A 25,345-nucleotide genomic window follows, 5' to 3' on the forward strand; every position below is an offset into this window, starting at 1 on the left:
TAATAACATTTTTCATAAAGTAAAAGACTATTATCATAACCCCTTATAAATTTTTCCTCTCAACTACTGTGTATAAAAATGAAATGCATAAAACCAAACAGATCAAACCATGTTATCATTTGCCTATTATAGTTGTTAAAAATTTTCTCTGAAAACTTAAGCCCATGTTTAGATGAATGAAATTAAGCACCACTAATCTTTAATTTGAGCATTTAGTCACAGTAAAATAAAATAGTCTCTAAATATATTTCATTTTTTAAGACTGCTTTTTCAGTAATCTCTAGACCCAAAGTGGGCTCAAATTTACAACCCTGAGTTGCATGTTCTACTGACCAACTCAGTCAGGAGCTCCTACGGATATATTTTAGAGAAGCCATTAACAACTCTTTACAGTTCTTCCTTGATTCTAGATATAATCTGTGGGGGTCTAGTTATTACACTTTTCCTAAAACAGAAATAGAAATATGTCTCAATACCATATAAAAACTAGAATCATTCTATGATATCCCTCCATTTGAACAAAATAATAAATGACATCTTTACATGCTTAAAAAATATTTTCAAATTTTAAATCCAGGTATGTCACCAATTTATAATGGGTTTTGAATGAAATAAAGAAGGCTATTCTGCTGAAATCTACTTACAAGCTCCCTTTTTTTCATGCACTCCATCAGTGTTTGAAATAAATGAACTGCTTCGCTTTGGCCAAAGTTAAATGTTTTTTTGATGGTTGAAATAATATCAGGCTCTGCTGCATCAGGGAGATTGCTGGAGTGAGAGGAAACATAAGTCACTGATTTCAATTTCTTTATTTGTAAAATCTAATATGAAGTATAGGTTGATCCATGTTAAGACCTTAAACATACGGTATTAATATTAAGTACTTTAACCTGAGTGAAAGATCCTCCTTCATGAGACTCCCAATTGGCTGTAAGTCATATGGGGGGGGGGGGAATGGGAGTTATTTTTCTCTTTGAATTTTTTAAATTTTATTTTTCTTTTATAATTTATTGTCAAGTTGGTTTCCATGTAATACCCAGTGCTCATCCTGACAAGCGCCCCCCTCCACGCCCATCACTTCCCTTCCCCTCTCCCCTCCCCTATCAGCCCTCAGTTTGTTCTCAGTATTCAAGAGTCTCTCTGAATGATTTTTTACTTGGCATGTGTTGCTGTATCAGTACTCACATTTTATAAGATATTGTATAAAGATAATTATAAGGTTATTATTATGTATTAAGCAATACTTTACCTAGATGTCTTAAACATGAGCACATTCACATTTTTCTTTTTCTCAACAGGTAATATATTTTATGGCTCAAAAATATAATGACATAAAACATTATAAAATATAAAAATGAAAATTCATAGTGAAAGTCTCTTGCTATCTTCAACTTCCTAGTTCCATTTCAACTTCTTTTTCTTTTCCAAGTATATACTTTGGTAATCTTCCAAAATCTAGTACAGATACCAACTTTTCTCAGCCACGAACTATACTGTTATGTAGAGATACCATAATGTATTTATCTAGTCCTCTTGATCCATATCCTATTCTGTTCCAATCTCTTACTTTTACAAAAAGATTGTTATGAGTAACTTTTTATAATCTCATATATTTCACATGTGTACAAATACAGGTAAACAAACAATTCCTAGAAATGCAACAAAGGGGTCAAAAGATACATGCCTCTGTATGTTTGACAGAGATTACAAAACTGTCCTCTAGGAAGACTATTATATTTTAATTCATTCCCATAATGTATGACAAGCTATTTCCACAAACCTGAAAAGGTATTGTATTAAACTTTAAATTTTCATGTTCATAAAAATACTGAAATGAACCCAATATTCTAAAAACCATCAGCCTCTTTCCATGTTAGTGAAACATTTCTGTCAGCACACACTTACCCTCCTTCTTCTGTTTGTTTATGAATATACGCTAGCAGGTCTGCAGCTCTGCCTGTTCCTTCACAGACGACGACTGGAACAGGAGGACTTTCCTGAAGGTATTCTAAAACTGTGAGGATAACATTTGGTCCACCTTCAAATATAAGTGCCACCACAGGGACACCTTGTCCGATTCCTTAACAAAGTAAAAGATTATAAGATATCAGACTAAATACAGTAATTTAATCTTATTTTTTTACTGAATCAAAACCCCAAAAAATGAGTCAAAATATAATTTCTTACAAGATTGTGCTGACTTCACTTTAGTCATTCAACACGATACCAAATCTTACATAAGTTAGTTAAATACTGAATAAATTACTTTTTCATTAACTTAAAATCTGTTCTAAATGACAAAATTACAAAATACATCCATGATTAGGCATGCACTAGAATTTAGATTCACTGAGAAGTAAAATTTACTTCATATCTTTCACTAATTGAAACTCTTGACAAGTAATTTATAACACAAATTTGCATCTTGGTTTGTTTTAAAGATTAAAAAAAATGTTTAAGTAATCTCTACTCACAACCCTGAGATCAAGAGTTGTATGCTCCATCAACTGGGCTAGCCAAGACACCCCTAGTTTGCTTTTTAATACTGTAGGAGTTGAACTTCTAATGTATGTTTTTATTCATTTTTAAAATGTATATTTCTGATTTCAAATGCAATGAGACATTAACATAAAAGTTAATGACAGAGTCAGGACTACCTAAAAGGAACTGATTAAAAAAACCCAAGACCTCTACAAGAGTAACAGAAAAGATTTAGTGAAGAATACCAATTTTTGTTTTTATAATACCCTGCAATGCAGTGAGAGAATCCCAATACACACAACTATAGGATTCTTTTTTTTTTTAAACATTTATTTATTTTTGAGAGACAGATCATGAGCAGAGGAGGGGCAGAGAGAGAGGGACACACAGAATTGGAAATGGGCTCCAGGCTCTGAGCTGTCAGCATAAAGCCTGACCCAGGGCTTGAACCTACGAACTGTGAGATCATGATCTGAGCCAAAGTTAGACACTCAACCGACCGAGCCACCGAGGTGCCCCACAACTGTAGGATTCTAAAACATTCCTGAATTTTAGAAGAGGATATGCATCCATCTGAATACACCTTTCTATAATTTTATATTTCTATTTCACTTTGTCACAGGGCCCATCTTTTTTGGTGTCCTAGGACTACAAAATTTCCTATTTTTGAAAGAGAAACCTAGATGTTGGTTGAAAAGGAAGACCAGTGTCAAGAATATCAATTTTTAAGACACATCTACCAAAGAGTGATACCTGTTCACATTATAAACTTTAAGCAAGACAATTCTTACTTTTCCTCTTCAATCTTGAATTTCAAATCATGTATTAGAATATATCACACATTAAGAATAATTCTGATCCTTAGGCTGCAATGGGATTACAATAGCAACAGAGCTTCTAATAAAGCTTTGTGGCTTTGGCCTCAATCTGGAATACCCTATTTGGCCTCCGACTTCTTTCCCTAAGTCTTCCTATTTTGCCTTAGATCAAGCCATTTTGGTTGTTTCATATATTGTCTTGCTATGACAAAAAATAAGCTCTCCAGAGAACCTTTCTAGAACCTTATTAGGATACTGGCGAGAATGATTTCAACAATAACAAATTTATAAATTCCCTTACTAGCATGAATTCTTTGCTGATTAATAGTTTTCTCAAGTTCTCTTCTTAGTCTGACTTCTGCCCCATACTTTCCAACAGTGCCATCATCCACCAGTATGAAATGGGAATGTAGATTATTCAGAACATTCAATTTGCTCAGAGGGTTCAACAAGGTTTGATAAGGAGCAACCACCTAAACAACAGCAAACATCAATTAGTGGGCAGGATTAATTATAATATAAAGAAAAACAAACTTTGAAATAATCTACAAAGGCAAGTAAAATTCCATTTATAATACAGTAACACACAGAAAAAGTTAAAATAAAAATGTGTCAAAAAGCACAAGCTTTTTCTTTTTAAATGTTTATTTATTTTTGAGAGAGAGAGACAGAGCACGAGCAAGGAAGGGACAGAGAGAGAGAGAGGGAGACACAGAATCCAAAACAGGCTCCAGGTTCTGAGCTGTCAGCACAGAGCCCGACATGGAGCTCAAACTCACAAAACTGAGTGGAAGCCCAACACTTAATCAAATAAGCCATCCAGGTACCTCGAGTTTTTTCTTTTTAAAGTTCATGGTTTTTTTCTCCCAACACTTTTTTTCAAATCTGTATTTAAATTCTAGTTAGTTAACATACAGTGCAATATTCGTTTCAGGAACAGAATTCAGTGATTCATCAATTCTATACACAAAGCTTGTGTGAAAAAGCACAAGCTTTTAACTAGCTGAAGATTAATCAATAATGGGTTGAACCATACAACTGTATTTTGACTCATTTTGGAATATATATTATTTTTTAAAAGTCTATTTATTTTGAGGGGGGAGCAGCAGGGGGAAAGAGTCCCTCACGTAAGCTCCAGACTATCAGCACAGAGCCTAATGTGGAGCTCAATCCCACGAATCTTGAGATCATGACCTGAGCCAAAACCAAGAGTCAGACAACCAACTAAGGCACCCAGGTGCCCCTAGCATATATACTACTTTATCATCACATGCAAAGGAAACCAAAAATAAGTAAGTAAATAAGTAGTGTGAATAAACTGTTAGGTTATTAGTGAACAAAGTATATACAAAGAACACTGAATTAGAGTAATCAAAGGTCATATTGCTATTTTTCTAGCCCTAAGCTGAATCTTCAAATTTGATATTAGAAATATAACCACACTTGAAAGTGATCATTATAATTCAGTAATTCCTTTTTTAGTAGTCTCTTGACAAATATTTATAACCAATTCACATGTCCTATTCAAATAAAACACTAGCAAATGATTACTACTCTTAGTGACAATAAAATTAATTCTTAATGTCAAATTAAAAATTTAATTTCAAAGACTGACGTGATTTGGAAAAGCTGTGAAATAGTTATAAGCATATGACTTCACCTCAGGTCATGATCTCATGGTTCATGGGTTCAAACCGCACTGTCAGGCTCTGTGCTGACAGCTGGGAGCCTGGAGCCTGCTTCAGATTCTCTTTCTCGCTCTCGCTCTCGCTCTCTCTGCCCCTCCCCCACTTGAACTCAGTCTCTCTAAAAAAATAAATAGTAATCATTAAAATTACTTTTTAATAATATGATGCCAATTGCTTATATCTATAAATGCAAGGATGGTAAGAAAACCTCAAGAAAATACTGAAAAAAAATTTTTTAATGTTTATTTTTGAAAGAGAGAGACACACAGTACAAGCAGGGGAGGGGCAGAGAGAGGGGGGGAGAGAGGGAGAATTCGAAGCAGGCTCCAGGCTCTGAGCTGTCAGCATGGAGCCCAATGTGAAGCTTGAACTCATAAGCTAGGATATCATGATCTAAGCCTAAGTCGGACACTTAACTGACAGCCACCCAGACACCTCAAGAAAATACTTTTTAAACATAATTTGAAAAGTATAATATGATCATGAATAGTTTAAGTTGACTTGAACTATTCTTGCTCTAATTTTGTTTATACATAAGTTCAAATATGAAAGTTTTTTTAGTTGTTCTTACATCTCTCCCAACAAGATCATTTCTGTTTTCAATCACTCCCCATGGAGCTATTCCAATTGTGCAAATCTTTCGAGATGATCTGGAAGCATGTTCTTTGAGGGCATCACCAACATGTTTTGCCACACCTGTTCATACAAAATTGAATTCACTTTATTTGAAAGCAGTTATTGTTTTCAGAATAGTCTTGTGCTTAATCTATAACACTATAATCAGTGATATTTTTATTTACACAAAGAAGATAAAAAGCAATGAGGTCCAAAAGACAAACTGATGAAAAAAAACACAAGGACCAAAATGAAAACAAACAAAAAAATCCCACAATGTCAAATCACTACAACTGCCTGAAACACACGTATAAATAACTTTTACCATGTTGTTAGGCCTAGTCCTTTCTTAGATTCCTCATGTAAGTAACTGTAGTTTTTTGTTATTTTTCTACACATCATCTAAAAAAAAATGAAGAGTATGGCTCAGGACCATAAGCAAAACACACATTACACATACAACAAGCAACTACAAGAGTTGTCCAACTGAATCAAAAATAAGGAAAAAAGTAGAGAAGGTAATTCAAAGAGCATATAACTCTTCATTATCACTTGTTATGGGCTGAACTGTATCTTTCCCAAAATTCATATGTTGAAACCCTAATCCCAGTACGAGAATGTGACTGTATTTGGAGACAAGTCCTTTAAAGAGGCTATACACTTAAAATGAGGCCCTAATCCAATCTGTCTGGTGCCCTTTTATGAAGAGGAAATTTTGGACCCAAAAAGAGGTACCAGGAATGCACACTGCACAGAGAAGAGGACATAGTGAGAAAGTGGCCATCTTTAAGCCAAGGAGAGAAGTCTTGGGAGAAACCAAACCTGCTAACAACTTGATCTTGGGACCTCCAAAACTGCGAGAAAATTTATTTTGCTTAAGCTACCCAGCCTATGGTATTTTGTTATGGCAGCCATAGAAAACCAATACATCACTCAATTTGATTTTTATAATGCATTAGATCTCATTCCTCACCTGGATTACTGAAATAGCCTCTTCACTGGTCTTCCAACAGCTGCCTTGCCTGTTCATAGTCTACATTCAAAACATCATCCAAATGATCTTTGTTCTTGTCAACTCTCTGCTTAAACCTTATTTTCTTATTCAGAGTAAATGTGAAAGTACTTATAATGGCCTATAAAGCTTTATATAATGATGTGCCTTTGCCCCTGCTATTCACCACTCTACCCCGCTTCACCCTAAACCATCACCAGCCACACCCCCATATCTTTCCAATCTCATCACCTAGCATTCCTTATTCATTCCACTTAACCACACTGGACCCTTCTTATCATTCTTCCAACGAAATAGCAGTTTCTTTTCTTTTAAATGCTCTGCCCTACATTATTCTTATCTTGCTCCCTCATTTCCTTCAATTTCTACTTAAATGTCACCTTATTAATGAAGCCCCCTCCATCGCCCCTCACCATCCTTCCTTTATATTTCATGTGTCTCCATAGCGCTTATCATCTAACATGTAATAACATATTTAGCTATCTGTTTGCTATCTGCCTCTCCCCTGCTAGAATGTAAGCTCCACAAAGGTAAATATTTTTTTTGTTTTGTGGTATGATATATCTTCAGCATCCAGAAGAATGTCTGACATACAATGAGATTCAAAAACCGGCTGAAGATAACGAATTAAATGTCTGCAAACTAATTTAAATAATAATTATATTTTACTTTGGATACTAAAGTTAACTTAGCATTCTTAGATCTAACCTATATATGTGGTAGTGAAGACTTGGAATGAAAAATTATAGCATATTAAAAATTAATTTTGAAAGTTACTTCTTACCACTGCCTAGGTAATGGATTGCCATTCTGGGATCAATTTACCAGTACCCAGAAAGCGACAAGAATAACACTTGGCTCTATTGTAGGGGTCAACAGTGTTTTTGGTAAAAGGTCAAATAATAAACATTTTAGGGTTTGCAAGGTAAAATAGTCTCTGTCACAACTATTCACCTCTGCTGTTGTAACACAAATGAAACTGTAGAAAATTCAAAAACAAATGAGTATAGCTCTATTCCAATAAATCTTTATTTATAAAAACAACGAGTAGGTTGGATTTGGTGCATGGGACCACAGTTTGTCAATACCTGCTATATAGTTATTACTTTTAAGACTAAATGAAAATCAAATACTTCTTACAATTACTACTTATACTTAGGAACTATATAAATTATTTAACAGAAAAAACAACATACTGATATTTAATGTTGACTATTGGTTAAAACATCTAATTGATATTATGAAACATTTATAAACACAATAAATAAAATCGGCATAATCATATTACCTGTGTTTACTCCTCCAGTTAAAATCCAGGCTCCGGTTGTAACTGCAGCTTTAATAAGACCCTTTCCAAGGAGCTGCTTGATTCGTGGGTGAAGCTCGAATTTCTGCATGCCTCCATGCACAGAGATGACAAGTTTGGGTAATTCCATTTGCCATTCTTTAAGCAGAAGTTGCAGAATGACTTCAGGTTTGGTGTCATATGATAGTCTCACATACTAAAAAAGATTTTTAAGAAGATAAAATAACTGAATATGTTCATAGGTTTCAAAATACAACATTATACAACTTTAGAAAAATGTTACTTAAATCAGGTTATTATGAAGTAGATTTGATAAGCTGCTTTTAACGTACTTAACACTCCTAGGAATAAACAATTAACAAATGATTTTAAAGTTGGAAAACCATTTCTGTAAAAGCGATGGAAGCAGTGGTACTCTAATTTTTAACCTTTAAAACATAAATATATTTTTCTTCCTGTTTATATAAACTCAATTACCCTTTATCTATGCCCAGTATTTAATGATTTGATATAACTATGAGTGTAGTGGTAGGAACTGCTATGGCTAGCTACAGTGATGAGAAAAGGGAAAGAGAGAGAATAACAACAAAAAAAAAAAGGAAGCTTCTACAACTCTTGCTATTAACAGAGGTAAATACTGTATTATCTGTTTGAAAGTTGTATCAATGATCCAATCTATTTATAACAGAATTTTGATTATGCAATAAAACAAAAATATTTCTTCACTCAATATTTCAAGGTGATCAGATGGATTCACAAGTTTAATTTTTGAAAAACTGTACAGAAAATAAGCTGTCACATTTGTGGAATAACTTACTCTGGTTGAAAAGGTTAAAAAAATTATCTTTGTCTTAAGTGATATCATGAAACTTACTTGCCATGACAACTCTAATTCATTTTATTATACCTGTATTCATTCTAATATACCTGTATGATTTAGCTCATAAGAAATGTGAAATATTCATATGTTGGAAGAAAAACATTATAAAAAGTTTTTTTTTTTAACTGTTTATTTACTTTTGAGAGAGAGAGAGACAGTACAAGTGGAGGAGGGGCAGAGAGAAAGGGAGACACAGAATCCAAAGCGGCCTCCAGGCTCTGAGCTGTCAGCACAGAGCCTGATGTAGGACTCAAAACTCACAGACCACAAGATCATGATGTGAGCCCAAGTTGGACACTTAACCAACTGAGCCACCCCAGTGTCCCAGAAGAAAAACATTCTTAATCATCTCTAAGAAAAGTTTCTTGCAAAACAGTATGTTACACATAATGAGATTTGTTCTATACCAAGTTTTCCTGCATTTGTTTTGTTTAAGTCATTATTATATTTGGGTACATAAAGTAGTCTTTGGAAAATAGCTTAAAGTTAAATTTTTAAAAAAAGATTATTTAAGGAATAAGTGAGGAATTCCACTTTGGACAATGGTAGACTAGACTGTTTTGAACTAATTCTGTCCCTAGGAATAGAGAAACTAGAAAATGAGCAATTTTTTAAAAGTTTATTTATTTAAAGACAGAAAGCGTAAGTAGGAAAAGAACAAAGAAACAGGAGAGAGTGAAAAATCCCAAGCAAACTCTGAACCATTAGCAGAGTCTGACAAAGGCTTTAACTTATGACTTGCAAGATTATGACCTGAACCAAAGTCCGCACCTACATGACTAAACCTCCCATAAATAACATGTCTGTCTGAAGGCATCAGAAAGCTACCAAGGCCATGAAAAATGGGATCCAGATCCAAAAGAACAGGAAAACCTGGAGAGATGGATCCATCTTTAGCACTGCTTTTCCCATCAAGGCAGGGAGTCAGACAGAACCAAGAATAATCTAAAAAGGTCAAATGTTGGTAATCTAAATGAATAATAATTATATTTGGGGGTTTAAAATGCCAACAAAAGCACATAAGTCACAAGAGAAATAAATGCAGTTAAAAAGTATTCTGAAGGTTCTTGACTGCCCAAAAGTAGTAAAAGGACTAACTTATAATACATTAACATGCATTTTGTAGTATTTACTATAAGATTAGTTTATAGAAAGGGCACCTGGGTGGCTTAGTTGGTTAAGCATCCAACTCTTGATTTCAGCTCAGGCCATGATCTCATGGTTCGTGAGTTCAAGTCCCACACTGGGGCTGTCACCACAGAGCCTCCTTGGATTCCCTTTCTCCCTCTCTCTCTGTCCCACCCCTGCTCATTCTCTCTTTCTCTCTCAAAATAAATAAGTAAATAAATAAATAAATAAGCGTAATAAAAAAGAGATTAATCTACAGAAAAAGAATGTATAAAATAACATGATAATAAGGAAGGAAATAATTTTTAAAAATACTTAATCCAAAGCACATAAGAAAGAAAAGGAAAATGGATAAAGAAGATGTGGTATATATACACAATGGAGTACAACATGGCAATGAAAAAGAATGCCATTTGTAGCAAAGTGGATGGACCTCAAGGGTGTAATGCTAAGCGAAATAAGTCAGCCAGAGAAGGACAGATACCATATGTTTTCACTCATAGGTGTAACAGGAGAAACCTGACAAGGAACCACGGGAAGGGGAAGGAGGGGGTAAGAAAGTTAGGGAGAGGGAGGGAGGCAAACCAACGAGAGACTCTTGAATACTGAAAAAGAACCGAGGGCTGGAGGGGGAGGAGGCAAGGAGATGGGGAGTGATGGTCATGGAGGAGAGCACTTGTGGGGAAGAGCACTGGGTGTTATATGGAAATCAACTTGGCAATAAACTATTAAAATAAATAAATAAATCATATTCAAAAAGAAAAAATTTTACAAAGAAAAGGAAACAAAGAAAAAAAATGACAGTAAAATAAATTTAAAAATTAAGTGCTTCTTAAAAAGAAACCTCTTAAACATAAGGAAAGATTAAAAGTAAAAGGGAAGAAAAAAAACTTAGCTATGCTGATTTAAGAAAAACTAGACTTCAGAGGTCCCTTGGTAGCCTAGATCATAATCTTGCGATTCACAAATTCGAGCCCAGGTTGGGCTCTGCACCGACAGCTCAGGGTCTGGAGCCTGCTTCAGATTCTGAGTCTTCCTCTCTCTCTGCCCACCCCCCGGCTTATACTCTGTCTTTTCCCTCTCTCTCAGAAATAAAGAAAAACATTTAAAAAAAGAAAAGAAAAACCAGACTTTGTAAAAAAAAATAAATAAATAACAAGAGATTAAAAGACATTTGCACCTCTACAAAGAACTTCAAAATACATAAAGAATGACTGAGACTAATTTTCTGACTTACTGTTATATAAATCTTCCAACAACAAATGTATATTACTTAGGTTAACAAGGTAAATGAAGTTTTAAAAAGTCGAGTATATGACAAACCTTAGCTCTGTAGGAATGAGAACCGCCTTGAAAATTTATGACTCCATAAGCATCTGTTGGGCTCTGTTCTGTATGCTGTTCCACAGACCATTCTTCTAATGTCTGATTAAAATGGTCACCCAATTTCACATCTGAGTATTTCATGGCAAGACTTGCAGTAAAACAAGCATGTTGCTTGACCAAACGCCCACAAAAACACCTAAAGGAAAGAAATTTTTAAAAATCTTTCAAAAAATTGGTCAATGGAAAACTGAATTAAAATGAACAAACCAATGAAGAGTATGAAAATAATTTAACTTTATTTTTACAAAACCAATAAATTAATACTTTCAACATAGTATTAAAATACTATATATTTGCTTGATGATGTAATCCTCTAAATTTAGTGTGGGGCACCTACAAAATGTAGTACAGCCATATAATAGAATAGTGTTCAGCAGGAGGAAGGAATAAATGGCTAATAAACACAGTATGGATGACCTCAAAATTATCATGCTGCATGAAAGAATCCAGATGCCATACAGAACATATTTCTATGATTTCATGTATACAGAATTCAAGAAAACGCAAACTAACCCATATAGTGATAACACTGGTGACCCAGGGCCAGGGGCAGAGAGAGTCATTGTATTCCACCTAGAAGCACTTATGGACACTACTATGGAGGAAGCAGGAACACAGTGGAGCCAGGCAGTCTCAATAATGTGATAAAAAATCATAATCACAGTTTGTTGAAACCAAAGGAGCTAGAGTTTTAGGGCAAAAACACAAAGAAGAGGGAGCTACATGAAAGAGTTCCAGATTTTTGCAGAAGGGTCTCCTTGAACATGAGTAAGAATAAACTACCCAAAGCAAATAAAAGAACTATTAGACAACAGAAGGCCAAATAGTTCCAAAAGTTCATAAATGGCAGGGAACAGTTTGTGTTGTCACCAGCCAGAGTAGAGATCTTAATATACAAGACCTATAAAAGGGTTCTCAGAAGAGTAATGCCTATTAGAAGAGCTAAATTAGACCTAGACCCAAAGGCACCATGACAAACTAAAAAAGCAAGACTTGAGATGATCAAACTGATCCAAAGTAACTTAATTCCCTGCTAAAACAAGTCCAAAACTCCCTAACAGAAAATGACAAAATCCAGCAACCTAAAACATAAAATTCATGACGTGCAGCATCCATCAAAAATTACAAAGCATGCAGGGTGCCTGGGTGGCTCAATTGGTTAAGCGTCCGACTCCTTATTTCAGCTCAGGTTATGATCTCATGGCTTGTGGAACTGAACTCTGTGTTCGGCTCCAGGCTGACAGCATGGATCCTGCTTGTTATACTCTCTTTTCCCTGCCCTCCCCCAGCTCGCTCGCTTGCTCTCTCTCTGAAAATAAATATATTTTTAAATTATGAAGCATGCAAAGAAAGAGGAAAATAAGTGAAAAAAAATCACTACATTAAGACACAAATTCAACACAGACATGGTTGAATTAGCAGAAACTAAAACAACTACTATAAATAAACTCCAACTATTAAAAATATGCTCTAGAAGGTGACCAGAATGAAAACACGACCACAAGCAGAGAACTGGAAGAAAACTGTGTGTGTGTGTGTGTGTGTGTGTGTGTGTGTGTGTGTGTGTGAGAGAGAGAGAGAGAGAGAGAGAGAGCGCGCGCGAGAGAGAGCGCGTGAGAGAGAGAGCGCGAGAGAGCACGTGTATGTGCACGTGCACACACCCACGCAAAAAAGGGACGGACAGAAGAAAAGAGAAAGAGAGAATCTTCAGTAGGCTTCATGCCTGATGGAGCCCAACTCCGGGCTTGATCTCATGACCATGGGATCATGACCTGAGTCAAAATCAAGAGTAGGATGTTAACCGACTGAATGAGCCATCAAGGCATCCATGTAAAACATTTTTCTTGAAAAGCCCAACCAGGGGCACCTGGGTGGCTAAGTCAGTTAAGTATCTTACTCTTGATCTCAGCTCAGGTCTTGATCTCAGGGTTGTGTTCAAGCCCTACAATGGGCTTCATGCTGGGCATGAAGCTTACTAAATAAATAAATAAATAAGTACTAAAATAAAACATCCAATTAGAACATCTAAAAATAATATCTGAGCAATCCCTATCAAAATAACACTAGAATTCTTTACAAAGCTAGCACAAACAATCCTTAAATTTGCATGGAAGCAGAAAAGACGCTGAATAGCAAAAGCAATCTTGAAAAAGAAAACCAAAGCTGGAGGCCTCACACTCCTGGACTTCAAGACATTATAAAGCTGTAATCATCAAGACAGTATGCTACTGGCACAAGAAAAGACACTCAGATCAATGGAACAGAACAGAGAATCCAGAAAGAGATCCACAAACGTATGGCCAACTAATCTTTGATAAAGCAGGAAAGACCATCCAATGGAATAAAGATGGTCTCTTCAGCAAATGGTGCTGGGAAAACTGGACAGTGACATGCAGAAAAATGAACCTGGACCACTTTCTTGCACCATACACAAAAATAAACTCAAAATGTATAAAAGACCTAAATCAAAGACAGGAAGTCATCAAAATCCTAGAGGAGAGGGGCGCCTGGGTGGCTCAGTTGGCTGGGCGGCCGACTTCGGCTCAGGTCATGATCTCACAGCTTTGGGTTCTAACCCCGCGTTGGGCTCTGTGCTGACAGACTGAAGCCTGGAGTCTGCTTCGGATTCTGTGTCCCTCTCTCTCTGTACCTTCTCACTCACGCTCTCTCTCTCAAAATAAAACAAACACTAAAAAAACAATCCTAGGGGAGAAAGCCTATAAAAACCTCTGTGACCTTGGCCACAGCAACTTCTTACTCCACACATCTCCGAAGGCAAAAATGAACTATTGGGACCTCACCAAAATCAAAAGCTTCTGCCCATCAAAGAAAACAATTAGCAGAACTAAAAGGCAACTGACAGAATGGGAGAAGATATTTGCAAACGACATATCAGGTAAAGGGTTAGTATCCAAAATCTATAAAGAACTTATCAAACTCAACACCCAGAAAACAAATAATCCAGTGAAGAAATGGGTAAGAGACATGAATAGACACTTCTCCAAAGAAGACACCCAGATGGCCAAATGACACATGAAAAAATGCTCAACGTCACTCGTCATCAAGGAAATACAAATCAAAACCACAATGAGATACTACCTCACACCAGTCACAATGGCTAAACATTAACAACTCAGACAACAGATGTTGGCAAGGATGCGAAGAAATAGGATCTCTTTTGCACTGCTGGTGGGAATGCAAACTGGTATAGCCACTCTGGAAAACAGTATGGAGGTTCTTCAAAAACTTAAAACAGAACTACCTTACAAACCAGCCACTGCACCACTAGGTATTTATCCAAGGGATACAGATATGCTGTTTTGAAGAGGCACATGCACCCCAATGTTTATAGCAGTGCTATGGACAATAGCCAAAGAATGGAAAGAGCCCAAATGCCCATCGACAGATGAATGGATAAAGAAGATGTGTATATATATATACACAATGGACTTTTACTTGGCAATCAAAAAGAATGAAACCTTGACATCTGCAATTACATGGATGGAACTAGATGGTATTATGCTAAGCAAAATTAGTCAGAGAAAGACAAGTATCCTATGACTTCATGCATATGAAGAATTTAAGATACAAAACAGATGAACATAAAGGAAGGAAAGTAAAAATAATATAAAAACAGGGAGGGGGAGAAAACAAGACACTTAAATATAGAAAACAAACAGGGTTGCTGGAGGGGTTGTGGGAGGGGAAAGGAGTCTAAATGGGTAAGGGGCATTAAGGAATTTACTCCTGAAAGCATTGTTGCACTATATGCTAACTAACTTGGATGTAAATTTAAAAATTAAATTAGTTAATAAATAAAATAAAAATATCCGAAATGACAATGTCATAGGGTAATATTTATAACATATAAGACACCACAAAGAAAGAAAACCAGTAAGCTTGAAGAAACAGCAACAGAATCTATCTAAAATGAAACAATGAGAAAAAAGACTGGGGGGAAACAAAAGGAACAGAACATTAGCAACCTGTGGAACAATATTAAGTACCTCAACACACACATAATTTAAGTACCAGAAATGAAGGAGTGGAAATAAAAATCTGAAAATATTGGGCAAAATTCTGAAAACTATTTGAAAGACAAATCTGAGCAGTTCAATAAGAACAAAGGAAAACAAGCTCAAAGAAATCACACTAGGGCACTGTTGAAAGCCAGTTGTAGAGAAAATCTTAAAAGTAGGGAGTATACAAATGTCACAATATGTGAAAAACAAAGCTGGTTATGACAGCAGACATCTTATTAAAAAATCATGCAGGGGCACCTGGGTGGCTCAGTTAAGCATCTGACTTCGGCACAGGTCATGATCTTGTAGTTCGTGAGTTTGAGCCCCAGATCAGTACTCTATGCTGACAGCATGAGCATAGTGCCTGCTTCAGATTCTGTCTTCCTCTCTCTCTGCCCCTCCCATCGCACACTCACTCTTGCTCTCTCTCAAAGGGAAATAAGCATTAAAAAAAAAAATCATGCAATCCACAGTCACTGGGATACAGCATCTTACTTTTTTTTTTTTTAAGTTTTATTTATTTGAGTAATCTCTGCACCCAACGTGGGCTTCGAACTCATGACCCAAAGAGTAAAAGTCGCATGCTCTTTCAACTGAGCCAGCCAGGTACCCCAACTTGTTTGTACAGCATCTTAAAAGGGGGAAAAAAATAAAAACTCCTATCAAATCAGAATCCTGTAAGACTGGAACAAAAACTATCAGCCAACCAAAGTGATTTAATAGACATTTATAGAACACTCCACTCAACAACAGAATAAAAACTCTACTTGAGAGCACAGAAAGTATTCACCAAGATTAACCATATTCTGTGCCATAAAATAAGTTTCAATAAACTAAAATAACAATGGAAATCATATAAAGTATGTTTTCATACTACAGTGAAATTAAACTAGAAACCAATAAAGAAACATACTAAGAAAATCCTCAAGTATTTGGAAATTAAATGATACACTTTTTATTAACTCATGGATCACAGAAAGTCACAAAGAAATTAGAAAATATTTTTAAAAATAAAAATAATGTCAAAACATACAAGATATAACTGTATAGTGTTTATTACAAATTAGTGTGTTTATATATTTACTTTGCACTATAAAAATATATAGGATAAAAATTTATAATATATAGTTTAAATCAGAAAAGAACTGTAAGCAATACTAATCTAAACTTCCACCTTAAAAAACTAAAAAGGGCAAATTAAACCCAAAGTAAGCAGATGGGAAGAAATAATTAAGAGCATATAATGAAACATGAAAAGAAAAGAAAAGCAATGGAGAGAAACCAAAGAAACAAAACGTTTGTTCACTGAAAAGATCAACAAAATTCAACATCTATTCACTAGAAACATTTTCAGCAAACTAGGAAAAGAAACAACTTCTTCAACACAGATATCCTGATACTTATTAAATGCTGGCTGTACTACTCACTACATCCTAAGTCCTGTGAGTCCTTCTAGCTAATTACCAAACCTTAAGGTCATCATGGAGACACTTGACAAAACTAGACAAAATATGAGAGAACTGTTTTTAAGTACTAAACAAGAGGTACTGAGACATCAATCTTTGAAATGAAGAAAAATAGGGGTGCCTAGGTGGCTCAGTCAGTTAAGCGTCCAACTTCAGCTCAGGTCATGATCTCACAGTTTGTGGATTTGAGCCCCGTGTCAGGCTCTGTGCTGACAGCTAGCTCAGAGCCTGGAGCCTGTCTTCAGATTCTGTGTTTCCCTCTCTCTCTGACCCTCTCCTGCTTGCACTGTCTCTCTCTCTCTCGCAAAAATAAATAAAACATTAAAAAAAATTTTTAAAAGAAACAAAAATGTATGAGGTGAGTCCCATAAATGTACCACACTGCAGCAATTTCTCAACCACTGGGCACTGAGATAATGCTCAGGTAGAAAATGGCAGTGTCAAGAGCTGAGCAAGGAGACAACAAACAGAATTCCAGACTGCTGAAACAGAATTTGTAGCAGGGTACAAGAGAAGAGAGCTATAAAGAGGAAGAAAAGAAACTTGCACGAGGAGTCACCAAGAGTTCTTGGCCATACACTGGTCTGTATCTGTGTCAGTCAAAAGTTTGACAACTAACAGAAATCACCTCCTATGAGTCCGAGAACAGAATCATAAAGAATTGGGAAACACTGCAGTTTTAGTTCAGAGTGAAAAGGCATACTGCACATACTGGGCATCCTGGGCATTCAGCGGAGATCCTGAAAAGGCTATACCTTAGGAGTACTGTCCACATTCCAAGAAGTTCAAAATAAAAATAGAGCTGCATTAACAAAGAATACGATCAAGCCTGAAGGGACAAAAGAATCTGCCAATAATTTAATCACCTGTCAGAACAAAATTTAAATTCTTCAAAGGAAGACAACATAGCCCAGAACTCCTAAAGTGGAACATGCAAACTCACAGCATATAATAAAAAATAACTACACATATGAAAAAGCAAAAAAAGTGACTCATAAGTAAGAAAAAAAGTAGGTAAATTCAATAATTCATTAAAACAGATCCTAAATGACAAGATGATAGAGTTAGTAAAAAAAAAATTTAATGCAGATATTATAAGTATGTTCAAAGACTTCTATAAATAGATGATGTGATAGCAAAAACACGATAGGGCATCTCAGCAGTGACTTAGAAACTGTAATAAAGAATCAAATAAAAATTTTAGAACTGAAAAATATAATGCACAAAGTTCACTGGATAGGCAAAACATATTGTGATTGCAGAAATAAGATTAGTGAAAAAATATATACAAAGCTATAGTAATCTAAGAAAAAAAGTTAGTAAATGTTAAGACATATCAATACAAATGTTCTACTTTAATCAGAATAAAACTTTAATTAAAAAAAACTACAGCAGTACCCATGGAAAATATGCAATTCAACAAATGTATAACTGGAGTCTCAGAGGGAAGAGAAAATGGGGCAGAAATATATTTTAAGAAACAATGGCTAAAAACTTCCCCAATCCAGTGAAAGACATGAACTTGCAAATATTAAGCCGAGTATATACAAAGACAACCACTCTTAAGCACACTGTATACCTGCTGCTGAAAACTAAAGATACAGGAAAAAAGTCTTTAAAGTAGGCAGAGGGGGAAAAGATGGCATTACATAAAAAATAATTACCCTAACAACTGACTTTTCACCACAAAAGCCAGAAAACAAAATAACATTTTCTTTAATGTGCTGGAATGAGGGCCGCCTGGTGGTTCAGTCGGTTAAGCGTCCAACTTTGGCTCAGGTCATGATCTCACGGTTTGTGGGTTCGAGCCCCGTGTCGGGCTCTGTGCTGACAGCTAGCTCAGAGCCTGGAGCCTGCCTCAGATTCTGTATCTCCCTCTCTCTCTGACCCTCCCCTGCTCGCACTGTCTCTCTCTCTCAAAAATAAATAAAAACCATAAAAAAAATTTAAGTGCTGGAATGAGAAAACTGTCAACTCAGCATTCTATATCTAGAAAAATTATCCTTCAAAAATGAGACTTAAAAAACCCTGAAAATATGAAGTATGTTTTCATATTTTCATATGAACCAGTCTAAGAAAATTCACCTCCACTATCTGCATTGTACCAAACACTAACAGGAGCTCTTCATTCACTCTGAATGGAAAGATACCAGATGGAACTTTGCGTCTAAAGGAAGGAATGTATAGGACTGGAAATGGTAAGACAATTCAATATATCTAAAATGAACTCACACTTTGTACTTTTCTTCCTAGCCTACCAGAGACCTTCTATTCTTACTCTTCTAATCCTTCATCAGATCTTAATGAACAACATTACTATTTACTTCGTTATTAAGTTGGAAACTTAGGTACTATTTTAAAATCTTCCCTTTCTTACACATTCATCAAATCCTATTGAGTTTATCTCACTCATCCCTTCAAATATGTCTACTGGGGCGCCTGGGTGGCTCAGTCAGTTAAGCGACTGGCTTTGGCTCAGGTCATGATCTCACAGTTCACGGGTTCGAGCCCTGTGTCGGAATCTGTGCTGACAGCTAGCTCAGAGCCTGGAGCCTGTCTTCAGATTCTGTATCTCCTCTCTCTGATCCTCCCCTGCTTGTGCTGTCTCTCTCTGTCTCTCAAAAATAAATAAAAGACATACAAGAAATTTGTTTAAATAAAGAAATAAAAATATGTCTACCTTTCTTCATTATCATAGCTACTATCTTAATTCAAGCTCTAATTTTTTCCAAAACTACTTCAAAACTTTACAAACCATTTTTTCTTTCAATCCAATCTCAAAATGCCAACTGCTCTTACCAAAGGAAAAAAGAAGAAAACAAAGCATTTTACTTTCTGTATAATATCCTCTTAACATGAAATGAAAACTATGTGGCAGAGCACATGGTTTAAATGATCTGGTCCCTATGTATTTCTCCAGATCACATCTTTCCTATACCTGTATTACGTTCTACATTCTACAGTTTCCTGACAGAACCATAATCTTTTTCACTGTCAGGCCTTCCCACATCCTATTCTCTCTGCCTAAACCACTTTTGCTCAATCTTTACCCAACTAATTCACATCCGAAGCTGGATCACTTTGGAACTCTGCTCAAGTAGCTTCACTGGAGTTTGACACTTTATCCTTTACCTACCAACTCTGAATAAAGTAACCCTCAAACATAATAACCTGTGCATTTTATCCCTCTTTATTCTAATAAACTAGTTTTATTTTTCAAAATTTGTGCAACAGAGTTATATTATTAAACTTACCTGACAAGTTGCTGACAAATTTGACATCCTGGAAGGCATCTATAAAACAAGGTAAATTATTTATTACTTAAGAGTTAAGAAAAATTAGTTTAAACTACATAAAATCCATATAATAAGACAAAACAAAGGAAAATTACATATTTTAATTTTTCAGTACATATCATAGGTCATTTATACCTTGATTTATATATTCAAATAGCGATTTTTAACTCACATAGTCTCGACATTTTTTTTTTTTTAATTTTAGAAAGAGAGAAAGCACAAGAGAGGGAGAGAGCCAGGGAGGGGGAGAGAGAGAATCTTAAGCAGGCTCCACCCTCAGCGTGGAGCCCGATGCAGGACTCAATCCCATAACCTGGGGATCATGACCCAAGCTAAACTTAAGAATCAGATGCTCAACTGACTGAGCTACTCTGTTGTCCCTCAACAGTTTTTTAATTGTAGTTGACATACAATGTTAGTTTCAGGTGTACAAAATAGTGATTCAACAATTCTATACATCAGTCAGTGATCACCAAGATTAGTATAGTGACTATCTGCCACCATACAATGTTATTATAGTATTATTAACTACATTCCTTATGCTGTACTTTCATCTCATAATTTATTTTATAACTGGAAGTTTGCACCTCTTACTTTTCTTCACCTATATTACCCATCACCTCATCCACCATCTAACATTTAAAATAGTTTCCATTACTTTAAATAAAATTAGTTACAACAAAATCCAGAAGAGAAAAATCTGTAGGACAAAAAGACTGATGCATTTAACTACATAAAAATATATCTCTATGTGGCAAAAACATACCACTCATAAAGTTGAAAAACAAATGGAGGAAAAAATAATTATAGGCAAAAGGTTGTTTCCCTGGTATATAAAGAGTTTCATCAAATCTACACAAAAAAGGAAAATATATAGATACTTCACGGTAAAATATACATATGAAAATGCATTTGATTAGAAAAGACTTTTTAATCCTTTACAACAGTATCATGGAAAGAACAGAGATGTGTAGACTCATACTGGTGGGAGTATAAACTGATAGCTCTATGGTAGGCAATTTGGAAATACACATCAAAATTTAAAACATGTAAATTCCTTCTCAAACTCTATTTCCAATACTAAAACTATAGGTTAAAAAATATTTGTAGCAACATACATACAAAGTTGTTCATTCATTAAAGCAAGTTTTTTCCTAACATCAAAAAGAAAAACAGAATAGCTAAAATGCTCATCAATAAGAAACTACTAAAACAAATTATGATCCAGATTCATAATTAAAAAGGATGAAATTTAGAAAAGTGGTTATTGCCAAGATAATAAACACAGGGGTTAAGCAGTTATGTACTTAAAAGGGGAGAGGAAGGAGTAAATACACATCTGCTACGACATCCAAAGGCTGTATCTCGCTATCTCTGAAAGGTGTTCCAAGAATTGTTAACACCGGCTTTTTTACGAAAGGGAACTTATAGTTAAGACACAGTGGTAGAAAGGAAACTTTCACTTATAAATTTTGATATCCTGTAAATTCATTTATTAAAAAACCTATTAATATGGACACCTGGGTGGCTCAGTCAGTTAAGCACCCAACTTTGGCTCAGGTCATGATCTCACTGTTCATGGATAGGTTCAAGTCCCATGTCAGGCTCTGTGCTGCTTCAGATTCTGCGTCTCCCTCTCTCTCTGCCTTTCCACTGCTTGTGCTCTGTCTCTCTCTCAAAAATAAACATAAAAAAATTTTTTAAATTAAACCTATTCATAAAAAATTAATTTTAAAAGTCAACTAGTGTAGGGATGTCTGGCTGGCTCAATCAGAAGAGCATGTGACTCTTGATCTTGGGATCATAAGTATGAATCCTACAATAGGTGTAGAGGTGTAGAGGTTTATTTAAAGATAAACCTTAAAAAAAAATTCAAATAATGTAGACAGAAATGACCAGCTATCCGTGTTTGAAAATTATGTCTCATATGGATGGCTAAAGCCAAAAATACTTAATAACAGAATGAGATTTCTGTAACTCCTAATGTGTACTTTTCTTATTTCTACTGCAAAATGAAATCAAAGATCTTACAGGAAATAAACTCCTTAATAATACAATCTACTTTTTTTTTTTAATATGGAAAACCACAATTTTCTCCCAAAGAAAGAACAATGTCATACTTTGAAATGACACACTGAACTAAGGAGATCTAAATTCTAATCCCACCTTTATGAATAAAGTCATGTGACCCGGGAAACATCGCTTCTGCTCTCTGGTTAAGAAATATATTACACTGTAACAAAACATCTATAATAATTAGAAAGAAATTATGACTGGAAGAGACATTAAGATGATCTGTTTTGGGGTGTCTGAGTGGCTCAGTCAGTTAAGCATCCAACTCTTGATTTTGGCTCAGGTTGTGATCTCATGTCATGAGGCTCCCTGTGTCGTGGAGCCGCTTGGAATTTTCTCTGTCTCTCTGTCTCTCTCTCTGCCCTTACCCTGCACACTCTCCCAAAAAAGAAAAAAAAAGATAATATTTTAATTATCTAAAAGACATTTACAGAACCTACCATAAAAAAAGTTTTCTAATAATCAAGTAAATGCAAATTTAAAACATATACTATTATCTACCTATTACTTTTTCTTGAAGATACTGAAAAATGGTGCTCTAGTCAATATTTAACAAAGCAAGCATTCTTGTGACTACTGGTAATAATATATATTGCTTTAATCATTTTAGAAAGTCTTCTGGCATTACATACACTAAGGGGGGGGCAAAAAACCTTAAATACAAAAAAGTTTTACCCTTTAAGGTCTTCATTATGGCCTAACTTTACTTTATAATGGTGAAGAATTGAAAACAACCCAAATCTGCCCAACAGTAGAACAGATATGTGAATTATGGCATATACACTAACAGAATATTAATATTACCATTCTTATAAGATATCAGCAATATCAAAAAATGTATTAATATAACATTTTGTTAAAGACCATATACAATATTATACAGACTAAATGTAGCAATATTTTAAAACAAAACCTATTGAGGGAATATTAAAAAGTGCACCAAAATGTTATTAATAAAGACTGTCTTGACATACTGAAACTCTGAGTGCTGAACCAACTTTGATTTTCAAAAGTTTTTAAAATTTATCATGTACATTTCTCTTCTAACCGAAATTTGTTTAAGTAAGACATATATTCAAAATAGGAGGTTTTTCCACTGTCAAAGAGAAATGCTGAATTCAAACAGCAGGTTTATGTAATGTAATAAACAGAAGGTTTAGAAATTCCGTTCAACAGGGGAGCCTAGGTGGCTCAGTCAGTTGAGCATCTGACTTCAGCTCAGGTCATGATCTCATAGTTTGTGGGTTCGAGCCCCACATCAGGCTCTGTGCTGACTGCTAGCTCAGAGCCTGGAGCCTGCTTCGGATTCTGTCTCTTTCTTTCTCTGCCGCTCCCCTGTTAACACTCTGTCTCTCTCTGTCTCTCAAAAATAAATGAATGTAAAAAAGAAAGCAAGAAATTCCATTCAACAAATATTTACCAAATACCCACTATGAACAGTAACAGATGCTGTCATTTAAAATACACCAGTTAATAAAAAATTACCCATTTCTCTATTTTTCTAAAAAGGTTTATTATTGATGTATAGTTGACATACCAATGTTTTATTAGTTTCAGGTATACAACATAGTGACCAACAATATTATACACTGTGAAATGCACACCACAATAAATTGTCATATTATATTTCTGACTATTTTCCCTATGCTATACTTTTTATCTCTTTGACTTACTCATTTTATTCACTTATTTCATGCATCTCCCCATACCACCTCTCACTCCCTACCCCCATCTACTCTGGCAACTATCAATTTGTTCTCTGTACTTATGAATCTGTTTTTGCTTATCTGTTCTGGTTGTTACGAGGCCAAATATGAGTAAAATCATATGGTATCTGTCTTTCTCTGACTTATTCACTTAGCATATCCTCAAGGTCCATCCATGTTGTCACAAAAAGCAAGATTTCATTCTTCTTTATGACTAAGTAATATTCCACTGTATGTGTATACACATGTGTACACACACACACACACACACACACACACACACACACACACACACAGTATCTTCTTTATCTATTGATGAATACTTATGTTGCTTCCATATCTGGGCTACTACAAATAAGGCTGCAATAAATACAGGAGTGCATAAATCTTTTTCAATCAGTGTTTTTGTTTTCTTTGGATACTCAGTAGTGGAATTCCTGGATCATATGGTATTTCTATTTTTAATTTTTGAGGACCACCACACTGTTTTTCATGGTCATTGTACCAATTTACATTTCCACAAATAGTGCAAAAAGGTTCCCTTTTCTCCATATCTTTGCCACCACTTATTTTTTGTCATTTTGATACTAGCCATTCTGACTGGTGTGACATGAGGATACTTCATTGAGTTGCCTTTTTTTTTTTCATTGAGGTTTTGGTTCTCATTTCCATGATGATTAGTGATGTTGAGCATCTTTTCATGTATGTGTTGGACATCTGTATGTCTTCTTGGGGAAAATAGGGTCTTCTGCCTGATTTTTTTTTTTTTGGTCTATGTTAATATAGTTTATTGTCAAGTTAGTTTCCATATAACACCCAGTGCTCAACCCCACGGGTGGCCTCCTCCGTGCCCATCACCACCTTTCCCCAACCCCCAACCCCATCAGCTCTGTTTGTTCTCAGTATACGTCTCTACTGTTTGCCTCCCTCCGTCGCATTAACTATTTTTCCCCTTCTCCTCCCCCATGGTCCTCTGTGAAGATTCTCCTGTTACACTTATGAGTGAAAACATACGGTATCTGTCCTTCTCTACCTGACTTATTTCACTAGGCATGACACCCTCGGGTTACATCCACGTTGCTACAAATAGCAGATTTCATTCTATCTCGTTGCCACGTAGTATTTCACTGTATATATAAATCACATCTTCTTGATCCATTTGTCAGTTGATGGAGATTTAGACTCTTTCCATGATTTGACTATTGTTGAAAGTGCTGCTATGAACATCGGGGTACAAGTGCCCCTGCGCACCGACACTCCTGTATCCCATGGGTAAAACTCCTAGGGGAGTTCTACTGTTAATTTTTTGAGGAACCTCCACACTGTTTTCCAGAGCGGCTGCACCACTTCATATTCCCACCAACAGTGTAGGAGGGTGCCCGTTTCACAAAATCCTTGCCAGCATCTGTAGTCTCCTGATTTGTACATTTTAGCCCCTCTGAAAGTTCTGCCTGATTTTTAATCAGAC

At 35.5% G+C, this 25,345-nt stretch overlaps 1 protein-coding gene across 9 annotated transcripts in view; it reads right to left on the bottom strand.

The window, feature by feature from the left end:
* Positions 1–25,345, bottom strand: part of TRPM7 (transient receptor potential cation channel subfamily M member 7) — a 125,850-nt gene that overhangs the window by 77,302 nt on the left and 23,203 nt on the right. For all 9 annotated transcript variants that reach the window (XR_003913754.1, XM_029953041.1, XM_029953044.1 and 6 more), the window contains exons 3-9: positions 20,057–20,095; positions 11,252–11,450; positions 7,903–8,116; positions 5,559–5,683; positions 3,601–3,772; positions 1,906–2,080; positions 645–768 (exon numbers count right to left, since the gene is read on the bottom strand). Coding sequence is in view for 8 of the 9 variants with exons in the window: in XM_029953041.1 (XP_029808901.1) it covers positions 645–768; positions 1,906–2,080; positions 3,601–3,772; positions 5,559–5,683; positions 7,903–8,116; positions 11,252–11,450; positions 20,057–20,095 (1,048 nt within the window). In the remaining variant the exon portion in view is untranslated. The remainder of the gene's footprint in view (positions 1–644; positions 769–1,905; positions 2,081–3,600; positions 3,773–5,558; positions 5,684–7,902; positions 8,117–11,251; positions 11,451–20,056; positions 20,096–25,345) is intronic.

Source organism: Suricata suricatta, chromosome 9 (assembly GCF_006229205.1).
Source record: "Suricata suricatta isolate VVHF042 chromosome 9, meerkat_22Aug2017_6uvM2_HiC, whole genome shotgun sequence".
Taxonomy (NCBI): Eukaryota; Metazoa; Chordata; class Mammalia; order Carnivora; family Herpestidae; genus Suricata; species Suricata suricatta.